Here is a 25645-nt window from a genome sequence, read left to right as displayed (position 1 = left end):
TTAATATAAAAAACTTAACATTAACATGGTTACAACACTTCATTCTCCCATTCTGCCTCTGTAGGTTACGCCTCTCGACGTAAAAATAGGATGGAAACTTGGTTTCGTGTAGTTTGAAAAATTCCTTTCTCAAAAATGATCAATACAATCAGAATGATGTTTGATGATTGCATATGAATAGTTGCACCTCTATAGCACTTGTTGGAGTTTTGTCATTGATGATTTTGTTAATGATACGAGGAGAATGTTGTGCATAGATTTCACAGGTTTTTATTGATGTCAACATATTTTTGTTGACTTGTGTTTTCTCTAGCAATTCTATGATTTTTCTCTTCAAGGCTTTTCTGTTCCAATTCAGAGCACCATTAGGGTGAAGCAGGGCTGTCCTCTTTTTCCTACACTATTTGGTTTGTATATTGATGAGTTGGAGGATTTCCTTGTAAACTCCTCTCAACCGGGACATGGGTGTTATTTGCATCAAGTTTTGATCTCCATTCTCCTCTTTGCTGATGATGTGATTCTCTTGGCCTTTTCTCCCAACAGCTTACAAAGACTCTTTGATGGTTTGGCTTCTTTTTGTGATTAGTGGTAGCTTGTGGTCAATTTGTCTAAGACTTGGGTTATGGGCTTTAACTATTTAGAGACCTCTTATCTTCATTTCTTCTTTCAGGGCCAGGAGGTTGAGATTACTCCCTCATATATATCTCGGTGTGAAGTTCTCGAGGCCGCACTTCAGCTTAAGACCAGCTATTCAATCCAGAGTTAGTAAGGGCATGGGTTCCCTGGCTTTGTTGGAAAGACAATGCTTCAGGCATCATTTTCAGGATATTTTGTCCAAATTGTCCCTTTTTGACTCCTTTGTTCATCTGACAGTTCTCTATGGTTCGGTTGTTTAGGGGCCTTCTCTTACTGCTTCTAATTGGGCTTCTATTGAGCGGGCTCAGATGTTGCTATTACGACGTATCATTAGATGTCACAGACTCACCCCCCACAAGTATTGTATTGGCTGAGTTTGGTGCTCATCCTCTCAAACTAGCCGTCATTTTTGACTTAATTTGGTTTCTTCATCGACTTCGTGGTTTTATGGAGACAAGTGTTGACCGGCATAGATACTCTCATCTGCCATACTATTTTTCGGTGGAGATTATGAGATCCGACACTTCTACTAGGTCTCGATGTTGGTATGCCCAGGCCAACTCTTTGTTGGGTTCGATCGGGATTGAGATAGATCGTCTTCCTCCTTACCATTTTTTGTTGGATGCTCCTGCTCATCTTCCCTCACGTCAGGAGTTGAATGAGCATGTCAGACAAGATATTTATAGATAGTACATTACCACTACTTGGAGTAATCACCCAAGGGGTTTGCAACCTAGGATGGCCTCCTATGCTGAGCATTTTCTTGAGATTCAAGATGATATTATTGTTTGTCCTGCTTATCTCTATCGGCGCTGGAATCATGCCTTATAGTTTTCCTTAAGCTCATTTAGAGTTGGTTCTCATCGCCTCAAAGCTCAGACTGATCACCATATGGATCAGGCTGATTGGATTTGTTAGTTGTGTACTTTGGCGGAGGTTGAGACTGAGACCCACTTCATATTTCGATGTCCTCTTTATTATGAGATCAGAGGGAGATTTTATTTCCTTTTTAGAGACTGTTCTTCTCTTTCGATGTTCTTCAGCTATATTGATCAACGGTGTCTTGCACTTTATCTTTAGGAGGCCAACCATCTTCGAGAGATCACCCTACAGTCTTTTATACTTCAAGGGCGTACCTTTGAGCAGCTCATTACCGCCCTTTTCTCTCCCTTGTCTCCACGGGGTTTGAAAAGGCCTTCCACCACTTCTCATTCCAGATCAGTTAGACACTGCACCAATGTCTCCAAGCAGCAACAATCCTACAGTGGTTCTTCACGGCATTCTAAGACTATGGACCGTTCACAGGTTTATCCCTCTATTACTGATTTCTTTGTGGCAAGGACTCTTAGTCTTTACCTTGTCTTCTTTCTTGTTTTATCTCTTGCTTTTATTTCTTCTTAGTCACCGTTTAGTGCTTCTACTTTGGTCGGCTCTTTTGTTTGTATGCTTAGTCCCATAAACCGTGTTGGTTTTTCGTGGACATTAATAATATTACCTTATCTTATCTTATCTTCATGTTTTGGTCTTCGTTGCTCCACACTTAAAGATATGGTTTTGGGGAAATATTAAGCATTGCTTGTAACTTGCAATTTCCATTTGGCACCAACTTTCATTATACTATGGTTGACTTGTTTGAGAAAATGTATGAAGCATTTTTTAGAGGAAACATGTGAGGTATTTTGGAGCCAACCAATTGGTTAAAGCATGTATGGTCAACCTAAAGTACAATTCGATCATTATATATATGATATACCCCCTTTGGTTATGAGGGTGTGATGGTTATATGACATAATGCGATGATGTGTAATTGCAACTAAGGATTAGATGCGAATTACAAAAAAAAAATGAAGTGTGTCAGCCTAAAAGGAACTAAATTCATGCTATGCTGGATGCAATTGTAATAATTCATTTTTTTTGGCCTTATATTGGGTAGTAAGCCTGATCCTTTGGGCAGTGAGTCTTGCAATGAGAAACTTTTGAAACATTTTAGAACTAGTTACACTATATTGAGAGTTAACCTTTCTTGTGATTTTTCCCTAATGGGTTTCTACAATAAAGTTGGTTGTTGGGTTTCTAAATATTATAAATAGTAAGTCCCTCAAAACAGAGCCAAAACCCACTAAACAACCTAATATATATGGAGGGTTTGGAGAGACATACACTCATAATCGTCCTCTAGTGAGCCAAATAACACCACAACAAGGTCCCAATCACCAATATTAGCCTATAAGGACCCAGTGATAGGTTAAATCCATTGACTTTGATGCTTGCTCAAAATAGCGACATTACATCGTTGACATTCTTTTGGAGGACATACGAAAATTGGATTGGGTGAGAGTGATTGTAGAGGATGCAAGAAAGATAACAAACTATATCTACAATCACCCTTGGGATCTCCACTTAGTGAGAGAACACACCCAAGGGAAGGAGTTGGTTAGACTTCCAGTCACTAGGTTTGCAACAATTTTCTTAACGTTGCAAAGTGTTATTACTTCTTTGACCTCTTTAAAGAAAATGTTTGTGAATCAAACATGACTAGATTCAACTTATTCAAAGAAGCCTATGGAGGAAGTGTTTCGCACATCAACACTAACAACCAATCTTTACAAGCTGCTAAAGATATTCTGAACGTAACTTGGAAACGCCAAAAGTTGAATATTTTATTTTTTGTATTCAAGAATCAAGTCTTTCATTATTAATTTGTAACTCTAGTCTCTAATGATTAATGGTAACTTGGAAACTTCAAAAGGAAACTTCTGGTGTAAGACACACTCACATCCAAGGACAAAGACAACAACTACACCGACTTCAACTTTGATATTGTTTGACGACCACATCTACAAATTATCTTTTTGTGTCGAGGTTCTTCTTTGTCTCCTCAACTTCCTAGTTTAGTTTTGTTGGCATGGTGGGGTTGCCTTCCCCCCCTCCCATCCCCTTGCTTATTGGGTTCTATGATTGCGCTTTCTTTCTCTATTTTCTTGTTGTTCTTGGTCACCATTTGTCATTTGGTGTCCTACTATTGGGTTTCCCTCTTGTTGTATTCTCAATCGCTTTGATCCATTTTGTGGTCATTTGTTAGACATTAATAAATATTAATCTTATCTTATATGCTTTTTAATAGTAGGCGACAAAGCCCTTGGTTAAAGTTTTCCACTTGGTAAATGGAGATCAAACCCAATGGGGTATCTTTATGAGGTCATGGATAGGTCGAAAGAGGCTATCAAAAACCACTACAAGGTGGGCAACCTCAAATTTGAGCCCATATGAGAAATTATTGATAGGAGATGGAACAATCAGCTACACCAACCCATTCTGATAGTGAGGTACTTACTCAACCCTCATTTTTCCTTCTCTCCATCCTATGGGGATCCCAATGGAGAGGTTATGGAGGGCCTCACTGAATGCATGCAAAGGAAGGTACCCAAGGTTGAGGTAAGACACCTCTTTGTGGCTGAGATGGAAGTGCACCAAAATACGAGCAAGCTATTCTCCTTGGACGTAGGAAGGAGAGGAGAAAACACTCAAACCCCAAGTACAATATTTGGATTTTTTGAGTCTTCCACATGCATGATAAGTAGACTAAAACTAAATTACTAAAATATGTTTCCACCTTTTTATTTAACTCTTTTATATTGATCTCGTAGATGCTTGGGGGCAAAATTGAGGTGGAAATGTTCCAAATCTACAAACTTGTCCTTTACATCCAAGGTTAGCCTTGTGTTAGGATTAAACCACAGACAGAAATAACAATTACATGTAAATATAAACAATATTAGAAAATAATAGATCACATAGAAAAGAACACAAGACACCAAGATTCAACATGGTTCACCCAAACCCTGGGCTACATCCACCAAATAGCAAGTCCAATATTTTTACGATCTAGTGATTACAACCTAATTACAATCTATAATCTCTTATAGCTCAATGCTGCCACAAGAACCAATTTTTGCATCACCTTATGAAATAATCCCTAACCCTAAGCCCTTTTATATAAGTATTTTTACTGCTTTAAGGTTATAATTAATGATTACATGTCGGCCCAAAATTCCGATAAAATAGGGCCCAAAAAAAATTTTAGCCCTAAAGAATTTATGAAGTATGTACAGTACTTCCCTAATAAGTCACCACAAACTAACACCTTGTAGCTCATCTAATTGTGAGCTTAAGTAGAATGTATTCAAGGCCATTCACATGAAGAAAAGGAACAAGTTAGCAAAAAAATGCCTCAATTAAGTCATCTTTGTGCAATATAACCTTAAGTTGTGTGTAAGAAAGGTAGAGTTAGCACCAAGTGGACCACTTGATTTGGATGGTCAAGAGCAACCTCCATTGTTCCCACAGGATGACATCTACGATTTGGAGAGGCAAGCTATGAAGGAGCGTGGATTCGCAATGGGATTGGATTCCATTCTACAAGAGTATGAGGGCACTAAGAGTGAGGAGGATATTGATAATGAGAAGTCATTGCCAATGTTAGCACCATCTACATCTAGGATGGAGGTCAGTCATAGCTAGTTGTGTAGAGGGAAGAGGCACAACCACAACAAACTTTTAAGGCAAGACCCCCTCTCATTCGAGTAGTTTTTACTAGATGTCCTAGGAAGGGGAAGAGGACTATGTAGACTATTTTAATATTGTTCTTCACACTTGTATTTGCTTATAGTTTTACAAAGACGATTTTCTAATTTAGTTTGCTTTAGAGTTCATATAATCAAACCATGGCTACCAACCATCAACATTCCACATGAGGAAGAAATTTTGTTACATATTTGCATTTATATGTATCTAGATTAGCTTGTTTGGTTGTTTACTCATTTACTGACTCATTAAATGTATCTCCTAATTGAACTTAATGTATTTCTAATTAAATTTAAGCATTTTTTTTATGTTCCCAAAAGTTTCCAACTTATCTTTGATATTTCCCTATATCTTTCTTCCATCTTGGCGATAGTTGCTGATAACAATATTTTGAATTACGAGTGAGTATGCAGTAAAAATGAAGACCTGTTTGCTATAGAGAGAAACACCAAAATGTCAAACAAAACCACAGTTCATGTTAGCCATTCTAAAATGCACCAAACAAGCAATTTTCACTACAACCTCTAATGAGCTATAACAAGGGCACCCAAATAAACCTTGTTTGATTTGCTCTTAAAATTTTTGTGGGTGTGCTCTCCCAACACAATGATTTGAAAGTAAAATACAATCTACTGTTTAAAGATGCAAAAGTGAGGGTTTTGAGAACAAGTATGGAATACTTGCCCCAAATCTCACAAGATGGTTGCAAGTGCAAGACCTATGAGGAATAAATGCACAAGCAAGTGATGCAAGATCTAAGATTAAGATGGAAGATCTTATTCTAACAATATAGATGCAAGATTAACAAAGCTATGGAAATGAAACTGTGCTACTATGCAAGAAATGAAATCTAAGGTAACAATGCCATTGCAAGATCTGTGCTAATACAAATGAAGTACTAACAATGCTATTACAAGAATGCTGTGTCCTCGAGTGAGGGCTCAAGTGTTCTAGAATGTTTGATTATGGTGATTAGATAATGTTCATTAACCTACAAATGAGAGAGAGGCCTTCTTTTATAGAAATTGAATAGAATTAGATGGAGGAAATTAAGAAGCAAAAGAACGGATGGCCAAGCTTAAGAGGCAAAAGGGAAGTGGCTAGGATGGAGAGGCAAAAAAATGCAAAAGTCAATCTCCACTTTCAAAGAGAGGAATTCAAAATGATTGGAGAAAAGAGATAGAGAGGTCGTCACCTTGGAAAAGGTGACTGTGCACATGATTAGAGGTAATCCACCTTTTAATCATACTTAGAGGAATAATAAGCAAGAAAATAAGATTAAGAAAATGGAAAGGAATTGAACTAAAATTAATTTAATTTAATTATTGTTTAGAAGAACTTTAGGCTAGTGGAGGAGTAAAATAAATAAAATTTATTTTATATTAAGAGATGGAGGGATATTATATTAAAGATAGTATTTAAATATAATTTAAATACAAAGGGAAAATGAATTTATTTAATTTACTTAAATAAGTAGAAGAACTAATATCACAGTGAGGACAATTTCAAGTGTCTACAGAGTGGAAGGATCATGCCACGTGCTCAAAATAGACCACATTGTATTTTGTGCTCAAACAGAAATGTTTAAATGGCCTCTTTTAACTTATAGAGTTTGATTTTTACAAATTAAAACAATTTAGACTGACTGAATACCTATCTTATGCCATTGATGTAGTGTCATATTTAGTTGCTTAAAGATTTCATGTGGGTGATGAATTAAAACCACTTCAGAAATGTCATGGCTGACCTTTGTTAATTTAAATAGATCAATTTGGTGAATTGGACTAACTTAGTTCGGCAGAAATACTGTACTAATTTGAGTATTTATTCAACAAGGGTCTTGGAATTCTGATATATATATATATATATATATATATATATACTTGTTTTACTTCCTTTTCAATTCAATTATGCTGATGATAACAGACATGAACTTCTCTGAGAGCAGATCTATTTCAGACTTTACTGAATTTATGTATCACTGATAAAACTGACTGGAAATATGAATTAAATATATCTACATATCTGTGTGTGTGTGTGTGTGTGTGTGTGTGTGTGTGTGTGTGCGTGCTGAAAATATATCACTGATCAAATATGAAATGAATGGCAGACTGAATATGTTAGAGGACTGTGATACACATTGCCTTGTATAGATGCTTCTCAACAATCTCCGAACGGTGTATGAGTATCATCGAAAGTATGCCTACGTAGGGTAATGACCCTATGTGGTCACACTATTGCATGCAACTGTTTATTGTATACTGCTTGCCAACTCAATGCATTGTTAATGAGAGTCATTACTTAGACGATAATCGGTCTTTGATAAGTCAGATACTTTGCAATGTTTAATATGCTTTGAATAATATTATATGTAAATATATATATATATATATATATATATATATATATATATATATATATATATATATATATATATATATATATATATATATATATATATGTTGATGATATGTATGTATGTATGTATGTATGTATATATGTAAATATGTGTATATATGTATATATGTGCATATTAAATCAAACTTTCATATATTAGGTTTTCATCAACATATATATATATATTAATATATAATATATAGAATTGGCTTCAATTCACTATGAGGCTAATTTTCTCAACACTCCCTCTTTAGCAAAGAGGGAATTGAAGCAATTTACATAATTTTAATATAAGTTAAAACACCACCTTAAGTATGGTCTATAATAGTAACTATATCATGGTGTCTGGCAACATCCGGCCCAAAGAACCACGACAAGTTGGTTATCATGGCGTCCGGCGAAATCTGGCCCAAAGAACCATGACAAGTTGGTTATCATGGTGTCTGGCAAAATCCGGCCCAAAGAACCATGACAAGTTGGTTATCATGGTGTCTGGCAAAATCCGACCCAAAGAACCATAATAACACTTGCTCCTAGACATCCAACATATTTAGATGCTACAAGTTAATGTAGCATATCTAGGAGATAGGTCAAACTATTGATAAGGTTGTCACCTTACAAAAGTGACCTCACACATATGAAAGATTGTCACCTTTCATAACACACAAATACAAATATTAATTTTCAATTATTCATGAATATATTAAATTACAAATGTATTTACAAACTTGTCATGCCAAGTTTACCTTTGAGGTACTCTATTTTCAACCTTGCAAGGGGCTTGGTGAAAATGTTTGCATTTTGCTTATCAATACTGATATAACTCAGTTTGTTAATATTTTTGTCAACCATATCTCTTATATAATAATATGGAGTCTCGATGTGCTTTGATCAATTGTGAAAGACATGATTTGCAGAAAGTTTGATGTAGCTTTGGTTATCACAATGAATCACGATGGAGCTTAGTTGCTTTCCGAATAGTCCAAATAATAGCTTTCTCAACCATACTGCTTCGCGAGCTGTAATGGAGGCTGCCATATATTCAGCATTGGTGGAACTCAAGGCAACTGTTGGTTGTTTTCTACTGAACCAAGATATCATTGCTGATCCAAAACTAAAGCAAAACTTGGTAGTACTCTTGCGGTTTATACAACAACTAGCCCAATCAGAATCAGTACATCCTTCAAGCTTTATCTCAACATTTTTGTATTTCAAACCAAGACCTATAGTACCATGTATATATCTCAAGATACGTTTAGTAGCCATCAAATAAATCTTCTTTGGTTCACACATGAAGTGGTTTTATACATTGGTGGCATAGCAGATATCAGGTCTAGTGTTTACCAAATACATAAGTGATCCAATGATCTGTCTATAGAAAGTGGGATCAATAGATTCTGAATTTGTTGCTTCTTTTAAATTGTGTAGATTTGTTTTCATAGGAGTTTCTAGGGGATTGTAGTCCATCATACTAAATCTAGTCAAGATGTCATGGGTGTACTTCCCTTGATTTAGCAAAATATGATCTGTCTTTTGACATACTTATAGACCCAAAAAATAGTGTAGTAGGAGTAGATCCTTCATTTCAAATTCAACTACAAGATCTTGTTTGCATTTTTCAATTAGATAATCTTCACCTGTTATTAATAAGTCATCAACATAGAAAACAAGAATTAACATGTCACCATTAGATCTTTTGAAATATATGTTAGGATTAGCTTCATTTTTGGAGTATCCTAGTTTGGACCGATAGCTATCTATCCTTTCATACCAAGCTTGTGGTGATTTTTTAAGGCCATAAAGAGCTTTCTTTAGTTTACACACATATAGATTCTTGTCTTTTATAGTAAAACCTTCAGATTGTTCGATATATAACATCCATTTGATGTATCTTCCATCCTTTGGATGCTACAATTGCAATAATTGTCCTTATTGAAGTGTATCGAGCAACTGGAGCAAATGTTTCCTCATAATCAATACCTTCCTTTTGAGAGAACCCTCATGCAACAAATCTTTCTTTATGTTTTTCAATACTACCATCTGAAGCATACTTGATTTTGAATAACCACTTTGATAAGACAACTGATTTGTCTTTCGGCCTAGGTACAATATCCCAAACATTATTTTGTAATGTGGATTGATATTCTTTGACCATAGCATATTTCCATGCTTGACATGATAGAGCTTCTGCAACAATTGATGGTTCAGATTTTGTAAGCTCAGTTACTAATGCAGTGTAGCATGATTTATTTCCAGTTCTCTTACTCTCTCTAGAGATTTCATCCGGTTCAATATTATTCTCTTCAATTATTTTCCTTGCCAATAGTGGCCTCTTCTTCATGTTAGAGATGTCCCTATCTTCAGTGTTTGATAATAGTTCATTTTCTTCTAATATGTTCTCCCTCTCATTTTCAGTTTGCTAAGTTTCATCCAATTTTGTGATGGGCTCATCTTCTATACTTAGGGATAGTTTGAATGCAATATCTTCTTTAAACTTGACATCTCTATTGATTTCGACTGATCTTTGCCTAGGTATATAAACCATATACCCTTTGGTGTTTTCGCTATATCCAACAAATACAACTTTCTACCCGGATGGTCCCAGCTTGGTCCTTTTTCTTTGGGTATATGAATGTAAACGGGGCAACCAAATATTCTGAGATGACTTAGGTCAAGTTTAATTCTTGTAAAGGCTTCTTCAGGGGTTATGTTTTCTAGGATTGAGTGTGGGCATCAGTTTTGAATATATACAGCAGTATTAGTGGCCTTAGCCCAAAATGAGAAGTGTAAATTTTGATTATGTAACATGGCTTTTGCTACTTCAACAATAGTTATGTTTTTCTTTTCTGTCTCTCCATTCTGTTGACGATTATAAGGTACAATATGCTCCCTCTTAATCCCAACAGAGGTGCAGAAATCTTTGAAATTTTCAAAGGTGTAGTTTGATCTTAGAGTTTTTAATCTTTTTTATGTTTGATTTTCCACAAGTGCTTCAAACTCGTTAAATTTTGATAGAACTTCATTTGATTCCTTGACTTCTAGGAAATAAATCCAAGTTTTCCTAGAAAAATCCTCAATAAAGATTATATAGTATGAGTATCCTCCTGGAGAGAGTGTTGCCATAAGTCCACACAAGTCAGTGTGAACTAGTTCTGAAATTGATTTGGATTTGTGTTCACTTGGGAGAAAAGATCTTTTTACATTCTTTCCTAAAGCACATCCTTTACAAATGCCTATATGGTTTGATTTTAAGGGTGTTCAAGTGATGATTTTTTCTATATTCGGTAGTGCACTAAATCCAAGATGTTCAAGCCTTCTATGTCATATTTCATTAGGGTTTGGAATTTCATGATTTAGGGCTTGCTTTTGAATGTTACAAAGTTTTTATAGAGTTCCATCTCTAGACCCTATGGTGACAGCATTCTTAAAGCTAGAATTTTTAAGCCAGTACAATACTTTGTCTTAATTAAAGGTAACATGATACCCTTCATCTGCAAGTCCTGAGATGGATACTAGATTAATTTTTATGCCAAGTGCAAAGAGAACATCTTTCAATCTTAGAGTAATCTCACTTATTAGTTGTATAGAACAAGCTCCAATTCCTTTTACTGAATAGGTGGAGTTGTCTCCAATGGTGAATCCTTCAGTGAGATAATTTTCAAAAGTTTCAAACTTATCTTTAAATCCCGTTATGTGATGAGATGCACCACTGTCTATTATCCATACATTTTCATTGGAATTCATCTCACTTGATAGAGCTGAGTAGAATAATAGATTCTCTTCCTTTTTAGCTTCGACTATGGTGGCTAGAATTTTTTCCCTTTCTAGACAGAATTTTATAGTATGTCCAAATTTCTCACACTTGTACTTTGGAGAAGTCTTTCCTATTATAATTATTGTTTCCTTTTCTTTGGTCACTTTTCTTCCCCTTATGTTTAAATTTTCTCTTCTTCCCTTTGTTATTAAAGATTGAGAAAAAAGCTTGATTTCTCCCTCTTGATTTGAAATGATCCCTCTAGAAATTAGTCTGGATTCTTCTGAGGTGCAATCAATTTTAAGTTGATCAAAAGCTGGTATTGAAGGTCTACTAACAACTTGTATAAATGCTTCCCAAGAGATAGGTAGCCCTCTAAGTGCTATTATGGATAGTTCTTGATCTTCAACTTTATTTCCAATAGAAGATAGTTGATTCTTTATTTCAGAAATTCTTCCAAAATAGAATGAGACTAACTCTCCTTTATTCATTTTTATAATCATAAGTTGTTTTTTAATGTGATCAATCTACTTGAGTTGTTAATCTCAATTGTATCCTTAATTGTTTTGAATACTTCAAATGCTTTCTTGAGATTTGATATGGAAGGAAGAATATGATCTTTTACTGAATCAACAATAATTTTTCTAGCTTTATTATTTCGTCTTTTCCAAATGGATTTCTTTGCCTTATCTTTAGGCATTGAAGTGTATTTTTCAATGAATAATTTTAATTCCAATTCTTCAAGGATTGTTGTAATTCGAATTTTCTATGAGAAGAAATTTGTTGCTCCTTCAAGCCTATCCTCGACTCTAACATTGCTTGCCATGATGTCACTTTTATCTTGTGATTTCAGAATTTGTTTTAAGTAGTTTACCAATCTCTCTACCAATTTGGTGGAGATTGGACTTAGTTTGGCAGAAATATTGTACTGATTTGAGTATTCATTCAACTTCTCTCTTGGAATATATATATATATATATATATATATATATATATATATATATATATGTTTTACTTTCTTTTCAATTCAATTATGCTGATGATAACAGACATGAACTTCTTTGAGAGCGGATCTATTTCAGACTTTACTGAATTTATGTATCACTAATAAAACTGACTGGAAATATTAATTGTGTGTGTGTGTGTACTGAAAATATATATATCACTGATCGAATATGAAATGGATGGCAGACTAAATATGTTAGACGACTGTGATTCGCATTGCCTTGTATTGATGCTTCTCAACAATCTTCGAATGGTTTATGAGTATCATCGAAAGTATGCCCATGTAGGGGGATGACTCTAAGTGGCACATGCCACGTAGGGTCATGACCCTACATGGTCACACTATTACATGCAACTGTTTATTGGATACTGCTTGCCAACTCAATGCATTGTTAATGACAAACGTTACTTGGATGATAATTGGTCTTTGATAAGTTCAACACTTTACAAGGTTTAATATGCTTTGAATAATATTATGTGTGTGTGTGTGTGCGCGCGTGTGCGTGTGTGTGCGTGTGTGTGCGTGTGGGCGCGTGTGTGCGTGTGTGGGTGTGTGTGTGTGTGTGTGCGCGCGCGCGTGTGTGCGTGTGTGGGCGTGTGTGTGTGCGCGTGTGTGCGTCTGTGGGCGCGCGTGTGTGTGTGTGCGCGTGTGTGCGTGCATGTCCGTGCGTGCGTGTGCGTACGCATGTGTGCGTGTGTGGGCGTGTGTATGTGTGCGTGTGTGTGCGTGTGTGCGCGTGCGCGTGCGTGTGCGCGTGTGCGTGTGCGTGTGTGTGTGTGGGTGTGTGTGTGTGTGCATATTAAATCAAACTTTCATATATTAGGTATTCATCAACATATATATATATTAATATATAATATATAGAATTGGCTTCACTTCACTATGAGGCTCAATTTCTCAACAACTTTCATAAATAGAAAATAGTAAATAAAAGCCCCTTCAAGGGTTTCATTACTCGCCCTAGTAATGGTTCTTTCTCATGACAAGCTCACCTCAATAGCAAGAAACATATGCAAAGAGAGAACTTTTTATATTTACTTTTAAGGCTTCTCCATTTGACTATAGCATATCATCTGCACAACACATATGGATCTTCAGATCATTTTAGATGCAGTTCTTGACAAGGTGGTCCATAAACCCTCGCATTAATTTACACTTTTCCCCTTAACTGAGGGTTGGGAATAAGTCCTAACCTCAATAAAGATAACACTACAACACCTAACATAATTTATATACATCATAGAGCTTGAGCCACTGCACACTCCGTAGAGAAATAACTCTTCCAACTGATAAAAAGGCCAACATGAGCATTCCTGATCTACAGATATGTGATGCTGCAAAGTATATTGCACCAAACAAGCATTTGAATTTGTTTGAGTATGAAAGGTTTGTATTATAATTATGAAATTAATAACCAAAATACCATTATATATAGAAAAAAACACAACTTATTGGCCAATTTTATTAAGATAGGAAAACCACACCTAAAGAAATATTAAGCTTGGCATATTTTTAAAAGTTTGTCTTTTTAAGAAATGGCCATTAATCTCATAAAGCCATGCATTTGTCAAAATATATGGTGATAAACATTACATAAAACATGGAGTGTTTATTATTGCAATACGAGAAAGATTTTTCTTGTCTATACTTAGCCAGAAAATTCATGGAGTCTAACACCATATGAAAGGAATTGCACCTCTTTCACACTGGTCACCATTTTTCTAAGCAAAGTATTGACAAATCTAAATTTGACAAGCTAGATGAGTGAGTCATTCATGATTAAAAGACTATTTTTAATGCTTGAAAATGATGTTATTTCAAGTTGGATTGCTCTCGTTTAAGAAATGGTTTAGCACAGCTGTGTATTAAAGGAAAACATCAATCTAAATTCTAATTGAAAATCACATGGATTACATGTTCATTTTAGTGGACGAAATCGTTTGTAATGGTACTTGCATTTATGCAATCAAGTTATTCCCAGGGTAAAAGTATAGTTGATTTCCTCCATTTATTTTCTGCAAGACTATAAACAATTGCATTTTTTGAAAAAAAAAAAAAATGTAATATTAACTCTCATTCTTGCTCATTGAAATCTTTGTTCGTTAAATATTCAAGATTGTTATTCCAAAAAAAATCATTCATTCAATAGAATTAGAACAATATTTTGCTTCTAAATTACAATTTAAGTGTTCCACCTTGTGGGTTATTGTGCTTTTATAAGTTGAAGCTTCACAATTATTGAAAGTTTTTTAATGCAGTGGGTAATTGTTCAGTTTATTGTAGCTTTGCATGCGAAACTTATGCAATAAATTATACGTACTTGCACTGCTCATCCAGTGCTTTTGACTTAAATAAAGCAAACATGTAGTTAGGATTTACAATATGTCAAACAACATCGAAGCTTTTTTCCCTAAATGAATACAAAAAGACATGCTTATAGTTTTATTTAGCATCAACAAGAAACACCCTAAAAACCATTGCAAAGAGTGATTATCAATTATATATTGTTCATAGTAGGTTAATTTTGTTTTGCAAGGAGCTTCCCTTTTTCAACTTGCAGAAAAAACTTTCAACTGGAGTCAAACAACATCGAAGCTTTTTTCCCTAAATGAATACAAAAAGACATGCTTATAGTTTTATTTAGCATCAACAAGAAACACCCTAAAAACCATTGCAAAGAGTGATTATCAATTATATATTGTTCATAGTAGGTTAATTTTGTTTTGCAAGGAGCTTCCCTTTTTCAATTAAAGATCAACTCTACTACACACATGTTCCATTTTGTGTCACACTAAAAGTTATAAATTAAAATGCTAACACTATATTAATATCCATGTGAGTTTCAATGATGTAGATGACATTGGATGGTTTCAAGAAAAGAATCCATTAGAATTCTCTCATTGTCTCATATTGTTTCTCATTTCCCTATGTCAACGTGAGCAATAAGGATTGGCACACCTAGTATCAAAGGAGAACAAGAAATATGTTGTGAAATATTGTCCATGGGTACCTACACATCACTAGACTAAACAATGGGTAGGAAGAACACAATTATGATCCTAAATCCTCTGAGATTAATCATCCCTACTTAACAAGCCATGAACCCACTACACTAAGTTAAGCAAGCAAGTGTCAAAAATCATTTTACAACTTGAGCCCTTGGGCACCACATCCATCAGTATGATACCTAAACAAGCTTTGAGACCTTCTAATTTCCTATCTCCTTATTTATTTGACTCATACCTCTATGATTTGATTTGCTACCATAAGATATGACAAACATAATGTTGAAGAAAAAATGAAGATGCTTGTTAGATAATTATACCTTTCTTTGATCAAATTTCTCTTGCTAGTTTACCACTATTCAAATAAATCAATATTAAACAAAGGAGGTGAAAAATCCTTAAATAGAGATTATCCTTAAATAGAGATTACATGACAATGTTTCTAAAAAGAAACAATTGGTGAACAAAAGCCAAAAATGGTGACAAGCTATCTTAACTCTAAGACAATAAAAATAACTTAAGATGACCTATATATATATATATATATATATATTGTCCCTTAAATCCATTTATAGGCCTTTTTATCACAAAGGCATAGAAGGCTACCCTCTTCTCTTAAGAATACTTTGCAAAATGAGCTTCTTGTAAAGACCCTCCCCAATTTTGCAAAACTTCTAGAAATGGCCAAGATAACCACAAACTTGCCAACCTGATGTTGGGAAACAAAGGTATCAATGCTTGTAGCCAAAGACACAAAGATGAAATTGAAACTGTGTTGTTGAGAAAAAAATGGCAAACCCTTGGACAAATCATTTCCCTGGCAGCTATAGGTGCAATCCAAAATTTTGTAGGTGAAATTTTGATCAAAACAAGACACGACTTTGTTAGGTGAAAAACCAATCAAAACCCATAGACTAACATTTTAGGGAAAAAAATATGAAAACCCAAAAACTAAAACATAAGCGAGCATCTAGCACAAGTTCCAAGATATGAATCAGCATAAAAAACTTTGTTTTGAGGAAAAAGGGTAGAGATCTAATTTAATTTTTGAGAAGAAACATTATTAAAAGCTATCCATAATATTTTAATTGAAAAAATTATGAGAAACATGCCAGAATTTTTTAGGAGAGAAACTAATAAAAAACCCATCAAATTTGTTTTTGGAGAAAGAATATTAAAAATCCGAAAAATAATTTTTTTTGATAGAAAAATTTATTAAAACCCCATAATGCCATCTCACAACAACAAAATTTGAATCCCAAACTGAAAGCCACCATAGCAATGGCCTTCATAGCCACAAAACACACAAGTTAAAAACAAGTACGTGCAGGCTGTAGAAGACAAAAAACATGAAAACCTGGGTTTAAGATGAGTTGTTCATAAAAATAAAGTCACAAAGGCCCAAATTCCTTGGACGTGAGCACACAAGTGACCAAAAATGCAAACAAACCAATATGGGTGCAGGCTTTAAGAATAAACAAACCATGACTACAAAACAAACATGTCCAATTTGATGGTCTGAAAGCCACAGTCCAAGCTGCTCTTCTATCCCATTGATTGTGCAAACAAAACAACTAACATAGAGGAAGTAGAGTTTAAAACCCTAGCCACGTGGGCTTCCTTGAGCAAAAAACGCAAATAGAAAATGAGCATAGAAAGACCTTGAATGGCACAATAAAATCATCAAACCTGCAAACGCAAATTGCAAAGTCCTCATGCAAGGTTCAAATTCAAATTACATGGTCACTGAACAAAAAAAGTACAAGTTGTAGAATGAGAACACCCGCCGTCGCCCCTACTATATTATTCTAGTTACTATAGACAACCATTGTTTAAAGGTATACATAATAACTTACTGCACCCAGTTTATATTCGTTTCAATGGATTTTTCAAACTTTGTTTATTATGTGTTTCTATTGAACAATTTTGCAAATATTGTCAACGGTATTGGCGCTTGGGGCACTTTTGTCCCTCTGGGTCCCCCTATGTTTTCTCTTCTCTATCCCAATTTTAGTTGGTGCTCGGTTGTGGTTTTTCTCTCCCTTGTTATTTTCCTTGCGGTCATTGTCTGTTTCTACCCATAGTTGCTTCTATGTTCCCCCTCAACCCTTACTAGACCTAGGGTTGGTGCTTGTTGGGGTCTAGTTTCCCCCCTTCTCCTTTCTCGTGGCTTGGCCCTTGCTCCTTTTGTGGGTTCCTTTGCTTCATGGTGCTCGAGCTGTGTTGTGTCTTTGTGGGTGGTTACCCAGGTCTTGGTTTAATCCCTTCCTTTCTTGGCTCTCCTGTTGTGTCGTGTGTCCTCTTTGTCCCTCTCCCTCTTTCGAGGCTCTGGTTTTCTCTCCTCTCCCTTCTAGATGGATGTGGTTTTCCTCTCTTGTTGTTTTTCCCTTTGCCCTACTTGGTGGGTTATTTCAGATTTGCCTTGCTTCTTAGTTTTAATTTCTCTCCCAGATTCTCTTGTTGTAGCTCAATTCATTGCTTTCTTGATCCTTAACAAACTCTCATTTAGTTAATGGTAAATTCATTTTGGAGCTTAATACTTGAGATGGAAGCCTTTTTTTTTAAATATGCTTTATCATTGTTCTATGCATGGATTTACAAAAGTTACTTGAATGCATTACGTTTTCCACCAGTTTTTGTCACTCCAATGATAACTATTCAACAACTGTTAGAGAGTTGTTACATATTGTGGTTTGTTGGGTTTGGTTTGGTTGTGATTTAAGGTATCAAGACATCTCTATCCAAACAGTTGGGAACTTCGTCCAATTCAAAGCATTTCCAATTCAGAATCAACTATAGACAAGGAAGATAGCTCCAATCTTTGTAATTCTCATTACAAATCTCTATTATTGTAATTTCTCAACTTCAATAGCGAATTATCAAATGATGGTTATGATGCATTTTGAGTCAAATAAAGAATACTCCTTCAACATTCATATGTTGTAAATGCAGGAATGCCCCCATATCTTATATTCTCATATCTCATGTGTTGGACGTAAGCCCTAGGCTAGACTAGAGGATTCTTCTTTGTTCTTTCTACAAGTGCCCACATCAAACGAAGATATATAAAAATTATTTTCCTAATAAATAAAACAAAATGATTCAGGCTTCGGTTGTTTACTGATCCAAAAAAAATTAAAAGCTTAGAATTGCTTTAATTTTAAAACATAGTTTACTTCTAAAAACCAACAATTTTTTATGAGAGTACACTATAGAAACTACGTTTTCCTTTCATGTTCAACTTTCACAGACAAATACCTCATCTCCTTCATTTATGCTCAATGAATCAATATGTATATAATCATAGGCTATAATTACAGGCTCAACTTTTGATAAGAATATAAAACAATTAATTACCCAGTCAAAAATAATTATTTCATTCAACAACATCCCAGACAAACTTACACATAAAAAATAAAGTTTTGTTGAAAAAATATTAACTAATTGATTTTAGTGAACATATGGAAAAAAACAAGCATGGGAGCCAAGCCAACCTGATCAGGTATCCAAACACCTGGCATAGTAAAACTTTCCAGTAGATCTGCTCCACAAAGCAACATAACTTTCAAAGAATCTGCAAGATAAAAAATGTGCATTCAACGTCATCAACAAAGCAAGATGCTTTGCAATTATACCCTAGAAAAGTTTAAACGATTTGATAGATAAATGTGCTATTGTCCATGTTTGTGTGTGCAAATGAAGGAAACTTTCCAAATCAGTGTTCTAAGGAAAATTCTTAATTGTGAGGGAAGATAGATAGATTGTCAACTTTCTAATACTAAACAATTATGCTATTCGACTTATCACAATAATTGCCTAAAAGATACTCCACCAGACTTATCTACGAGAATTTTATTTTCTCACTCACTATAGCCAAATTGTAGTTGAAGAATTTTGTTGCCAAATTAATTTCATATAAAGTAACTATAATATTAAAAAAAGATATTATCAGTAAACTGGTTGGATGAATATATCATGTGGAAAATCATATGATTCACAGTAGCAAGATAAACTGACAGAACAGTCCAAAATCCTACAAAAATCTTACCATTTATCCTCATAAATTTGGATTTGAATAATCAGTTCATTATCTCTCTTGAGTGATCTGATGGTATTTTCTAAACATTTTAATTTGTAAAAAGAAACATGTTGAGTTGTCAAAAATTGACAAACATGTTGAATGACCAAAATATGCCAAAAATGTTATTCATTCATTGAGGTGGGTGGCCAGAACCTGTAGTAACCCTCAATATGCTCTGATACCACTGTAAAAACCCTTCTTTTCTGATTCTAAATCGCTGATTGCAAATGAGAAATATATTTTGGAATTTGATGTCTTTGGTATTTTTTCGAATTTAAGGAATACAATGCCAACACTCCAATGTAAAATAATAGCACACTCGGATATTGAAGATTAACCATTTAAGAATTCACAAACAATTTTAATATAAGCATATAGAGTAGAACCTGGCATTGAATTCTTGCATAAATAAAATTGGAATTATAGTAACATCACCATTCAGATTTATTAAGATGCCTCCATATGAAATCATCCCACAAGACTGGCCTACTACCCGCGACCCAATTGAAGATGACTTCAAAATGACTGCCACAAAGAGTTGATCAAATCGCAGGCCTTAGATAGATGACGGCTTGCCTGGCGGTATCAGTGGTACTTGCTCACAATATCCCTGAATTGCTGTTGCAGCTTCCAAGATAATTAACGGCTCCCACCAGATGTGAAGACCACCAGCAAATGAGTGTCCAAACTCCAAGAAGGCTCCCGCAATCATCTATCAAATTGCCGGCCTGTATAATGCTAGCAGCTTGTCCCCAGTAATTCTGCTGCAGTCCCTATGAAGTGTTCAATATTCCTAACGGCAGTAATTTTACTGGCCTTGTTCAACTGCAACTCTCCCACACTGATTGCCTTCCCCTTTCTACATACGTGGCCTCCAATATACAGATGTTTTCCAAATCTGGAATGATTTGCCAATAGATTGGAGACGGCAGCTAATGAAATCGCAGTCTGTGCCCTTAGGGAAATTTGCTGAATCCCCAAATCAATGCAGATGACCAACCAAACTGAGTCCTCTCCTTAGCCACAGCCAACAACAGTAGGAGAAATTACTGAATTGCTATACAACTGCAGCAATTCGAAATGCCAACCTTCAGAACAATTCTCAGAACTTCAAGAAACCCTCACTAGACAATTAAGGGAGAAAATAAGTTTTCAAGATTATTCTCCTTAGCTACAAGAATACAGTAGGAGAATGTTGGCCAATTGTATACTTCAGCACAATTGCCAAGAACCTCTTAGACGAGACGCTTATACTTTAGCAAGGGCTCACAAGTCAGAAAACAAGATAAAGCCACAAAGGCAAAAAAAGCAAAAATATTTTCAAGCGTGCTTTTCCCAATAAATGAGCTCTTATTTATAAACTTTTCGTTGGCCAAAGTTTCCTTAAAACTTCACTTCAAAAATTGTGGAAGTTTCTCAAAAGAAATCGACACTACAAACTTTCCAACTCGCTTTTTAGAAACATCTCTTAAAGTCATTATTATAATAATATAAACATTATTATAATAGTGCAACTCAATGATTAATAGAAATAAGAGCTCATGCAATTATTACTTTATTAACTGCAGGTGACAACCAACTATTGAGGCCACCCACTGCACTGCCAAAAATAGACTTACTAAAAATAATAAGTCCACCACTGAGACCCCCAAAACACCATGTCAGCGCACGAGAGTCGCTATGATGAGCTAACTCCATCCACTATGTTGACCTAACAAAATTGGGGACATTACAAAACCACACTATTAGTAGTTGTAATGTGGTTTTGTTCACCTACCTCAACAAATGAATAACATTTTCGGCATATTTTGTATTGCTTGGTAAGTTATTTTACGTATTAACAAATGATCGAAGAGATCATTATAAAGAATTTACAGTAGGTAAAAATAGAAAGACTAACAAGAAACCAAAGAAGATCGTAGAAACAATCTTATATACCTAACTTACATAATATATTGAAGATGACCATCAAAGTAATATAATAACATTCTAATACCCTCCCTAAATGGTCAACCTACCAACAACACTAAGCTGCCCCCTGAATTTAACAAACTTATTTGGACCAAGAGGCTTGGTGAGAATGTCTATGGTCTGATCCACTATAGGAACATGCTGCAACTGACTTGCCCTCTCTTCAACCAATTGTCGAATGTAATGACAATGAACATCCTCATGTTTGGTTCTTTCATGGAAGACCGGACTCTTGGCAAGTTTGAGAACTCCTTGATTATTAGAAAGCAAGGGAGTCAGGCTTACTTGATGCAAATCTGCAAGCATTTGACTAAGCCAAACTGTCTCACTGGCTGCCTAAATAGCTCTATGATATTTTTCTTTTGTAGAGGAGAGTGAGTTTGCATCTTGCTTCTTACTAGTTCACATGACTGCATCAGTTCCCAAACTGAACACATATCCAGAAATTGATGTCTTATCATCAACTGATCCTGCCCAATCTGAATGTGTAAACCCATTGAGTCTGGAATCATGACTCCTAGTGTAAAGAAGTCCATAATCAGAGGTTCCCTTAACATAACGCAGCACACGCTTTGTTGCTACCCAATGATAAGCCTTGGGAGCTATCATGAAGCATGAAATTTATCTTACTGCAAAACTGAGATCAGGTCCAGTGGTTGTGAGATAGATGAGATTGCCTAGTAGTTGCTTGAAAGTAGTTTCGTCAATAGGAAGAGAATTTGACTTGCTTGACAACTTCAGTCCTTTCTCAATAGGCATGGGAGTAGGTTTACTATCCTGCTTCAAAACTTGTCAATCAAGTTCCTGGCATACTTAAGACTCAAAAATAAAGATGCTACCGTCAATCTGCCAAACCTCAATGCCTAAACAATAATGCCCCAAATTTTTCATATCAAGATCCTTGCATAGGTCTTGTTTGATTTCCACAATCAGATGTGTTGAACTACTAGTAATGATCAAGTCATCCACATGGATAGCAAGAAAGAGAATATCATCACCAAAGTATTTAATATACAAAAAACTGCCAACGAGCAACGCTAAAAACCATGAGCAAGAAAGTATTGATCAATCTTGATGAACCATGCTCGAGGAACTTGTTTGAGTATATAGAGTTCTTTCTAGAGTTGACATGCTTGGTGTTCTTTACCAACTACCTTGAAACCAAGAAGTTGTGTCATGTAGACTTCTTTGTGCAACTCACAACTAAAGAAGACACTTTTAACATGCATATGATGGACTTTCCATCCAAACTGAGTTGTCATGGTGAGAAGAAGATGAAGTGTACTCATCTTGGTAGTAGAAGCAAAAGTCTCCTCATAGCCAATGCCCTCCTGTTGTGTGAACCCTCAAGCAACAAATTTAGCCTTGTATTTATATAAGGTACTGTTACATCCCAATTTTTGACCTAGCTTGAAATATAGACATTGAGGTTCACATGAAGTCAATTGGCAGTTTAATTTGATATAATCTAGCGAAATGGTAAAATGGTCGTTATGATTTCAAGTGAAGATGACATGTTAGTTGATCGTTAATTGAGAATTCATGAAATTAAGATGAAAGGTTAACTGATATGATTATTTATAATTTATAATTTAATTACAAAGAAATTCCTTGCAGGGAGAATGTCAAAGGGGGGTGGAAGCATTGTCAAAAAAGAATTAGGCAGGGCATCACCATCATTGGACAAACTGGTAGAGGACCTAGCGATTTGAAATAGGACGCATCTCTGGAACTACATGAGTTGTTAATAATTAATTTAATTAATTAAGTTTAAATATAAATGTATTCTGAAAGAATTTTAAATTATCTTTCGTCATATTATTTTTTTTAATAATAGTTTATATATACATTTGATTATAAAAATGTTTTGGCATCTTTATATTTTAATAATTTAATAAAATGATGTTTTAAAGTACTAATAAGATTTTAATAATTTTCGAATTATAAGAATATTTGAGTTATTTTCCAATTACAACCTTTCAACTCTATTATTTCTAATTTAATATTCTTTAATAATGTAACTGGCATAATTAATCGATTCAACTCTTGACAAATTGAATTATATAATTTTTCAACTTTATGTTTCTCTTTTAAAAAAATATATATTTGATAGGTATTCAAATAGTTTTTCTTGATAACTGGTGGCAGTCAAAGAGTCTCAGCCAACCTTTTAAAGATGTTGTGAATCGTATTGGAGAGCAATCTTTTCTTCACTCTCTCCTTCATCGCTTATTTGCTACAAATTATACCAGGTCAAGTCGGACGTCCTCAGGAGAATAAACAACCAATATCCATAGTCCCGATTTTCCATTCTTTCCTAAACTTCACCAGCAGTAGGAAGTCTGAGGAAAATACTTTCAGCGAGTGATCAGGAGTTTCGGGCTGTGGAAGGAATAGTCGTTTCACAGGTCATGTATCTTTTATTATCTCTATTAAAATTTTAACCCGAATGTAGTCGGCTTTTTCTTTTAAATTGCTGAGCGGTATGCCAAAGAAGCAAGGCAGATCAATTTTCATGGATTGCAATGACTCTTGTTAGTCAATATTAATAGGCAGAGATTTAATGCGTTTCTCATGAACATATTCCTTCTTAAAAACCATAATCACCCATAGTCGGCTTTTTATGCAGTCTTTCCTGTAGGCAGACGTACAGAATTTTTACATACGTCTTGGGAATTATTATGTCTTTTTGAATCATTAATCTATATACATGACCCAACAAATTTCATTACTAGTTGGTCTTTTCATTTCCAGAATTGTCTAATCATTTGTAGAATGATTTGATTCTTACTGTAACCAAAAACAAGAAGATATCCATAGTAATTCTTCCCAATAACAAAATCATTATAAACTGTTGTAGATCAGTCAATCTCTTTAGTCTTAATTGCTATTCAAATCAGATAATTGGATTGATATTTGAATGGATAATCACTCTGAATTTTTCTTGAGGAGTTTATCTCTTGATAGCATTTACTTTAAGATTTGAAATTAGTAACCAAAACAGAGATGAGTTACATAAAACTGAGTACCAAGGAATTCACTAGGCTGTGAGCCAGAATAACGTGAATAATGTACAATACAAATCAAAAAGGTTAATTGTTCAAGCACCAAGGAGTCACCGCCCTGATGGCTTGATTATGATGAAGAGGTGTTGATGAACCTTTGAAAAAGAAAAGCAAGAAAGAAACCAATAACCTATACAACCATACATAAACAAACTAATATATATTAGCTCATGCGAATTCTTATTATGGGATCTCCTGCTGTCAAGTTGTATGGCGTGTTATATATCATGATGCCCAATGGATGGAATGATGTTCCCTGTTAATTTTGGGTAGGGAGGGCCTTTCTCGTTAGAGATTGTGTGGGGATATATTGTGGTCCGAGGTTGGATGGTTAAACCCCTGACAATGTCTCACCTCTCTCAAGATGTTGGATATGCGTCAGACAGAGATAAGCCATACATTCAATTGTTTATCGGATAAAGGTATTATCATTTTCGTTTATGACAAGGTAAGATTAAATTGAAGTATTTCATTGTTATCATCATTTTACTTTCATATAAATGAATATTGAATATAAGTATTTATCTAATCTTGAGAAACTGTCATAGATAAACAATCGAAAGGAAAGAAATCCGAAGCCCTAATTGATTGCGTGACAGCTGAAACCTTGATTGATACAGTGGCATCGGAAGCCCTAGCTGAATCCGTGGTATCGAAAGCCCTAGTTGAATCCATGGTCGCGGAAGCCCTAGATAAAATCCGCCGTCGCGGAAGCCCTAAATTGAATCCGTGGTCGCAGAAGCCCTAAGTGGTAAAGCGGTATTAGAAGCCCTAAATGAACTGATGGTAATTGATGCCCTAATTGGTAAGATGATATGTGATGCCCTAGTTTAAATTATAGAGGTATTTAGTTGTAATCATCAAATGATTTTTGTGATAGCAGTCGACTTGAGAAAATGTTATGGTGTATTTGTGGACTAACCCGGGTGGTTGCAGAAGCATACTCGGATGTTTTTCAGTCTCAATTTTCTAAGTATGAGATTTCAATTTCTGAAGTAATTTCATTTAGTGGTATTTCAAGTATTTAGTTAATAAATTTTGTTTATCTGATTTTAACGGTAACTCTTCTTCACATGAACATGAATGATATAACTACCTTCCTATTGAAATCGAAGTTATAACTGTATTCTATGCTTATGTTAGATG

At 35.0% G+C, this 25645-nt stretch overlaps 1 protein-coding gene across 6 annotated transcripts in view; it reads right to left on the bottom strand.

Annotated features, from left to right (window-relative positions):
- The window catches only part of LOC149533587 (uncharacterized), a 189469-nt gene that overhangs the window by 30453 nt on the left and 133371 nt on the right, over positions 1-25645 (bottom strand). For all 6 annotated transcript variants that reach the window (XR_016356672.1, XR_016356673.1, XR_016356675.1 and 3 more), the window contains one exon: positions 18877-18956. Coding sequence is in view for 2 of the 6 variants with exons in the window: in XM_089803068.1 (XP_089659194.1) it covers positions 18877-18956 (80 nt within the window). In the remaining 4 variants the exon portion in view is untranslated. Of the gene's footprint in view, positions 1-18876; positions 18957-25645 lie in introns of those variants that run through there.

Source organism: Cupressus sempervirens, chromosome 10 (assembly GCF_028749045.1).
Source record: "Cupressus sempervirens isolate cs-2001-9-10 chromosome 10, ASM2874904v1, whole genome shotgun sequence".
Classification (NCBI taxonomy): Eukaryota; Viridiplantae; Streptophyta; class Pinopsida; order Cupressales; family Cupressaceae; genus Cupressus; species Cupressus sempervirens.
Note: the sequence above shows the minus strand (reverse complement) of the source record. Positions and strands in the feature narration are given on the sequence as shown.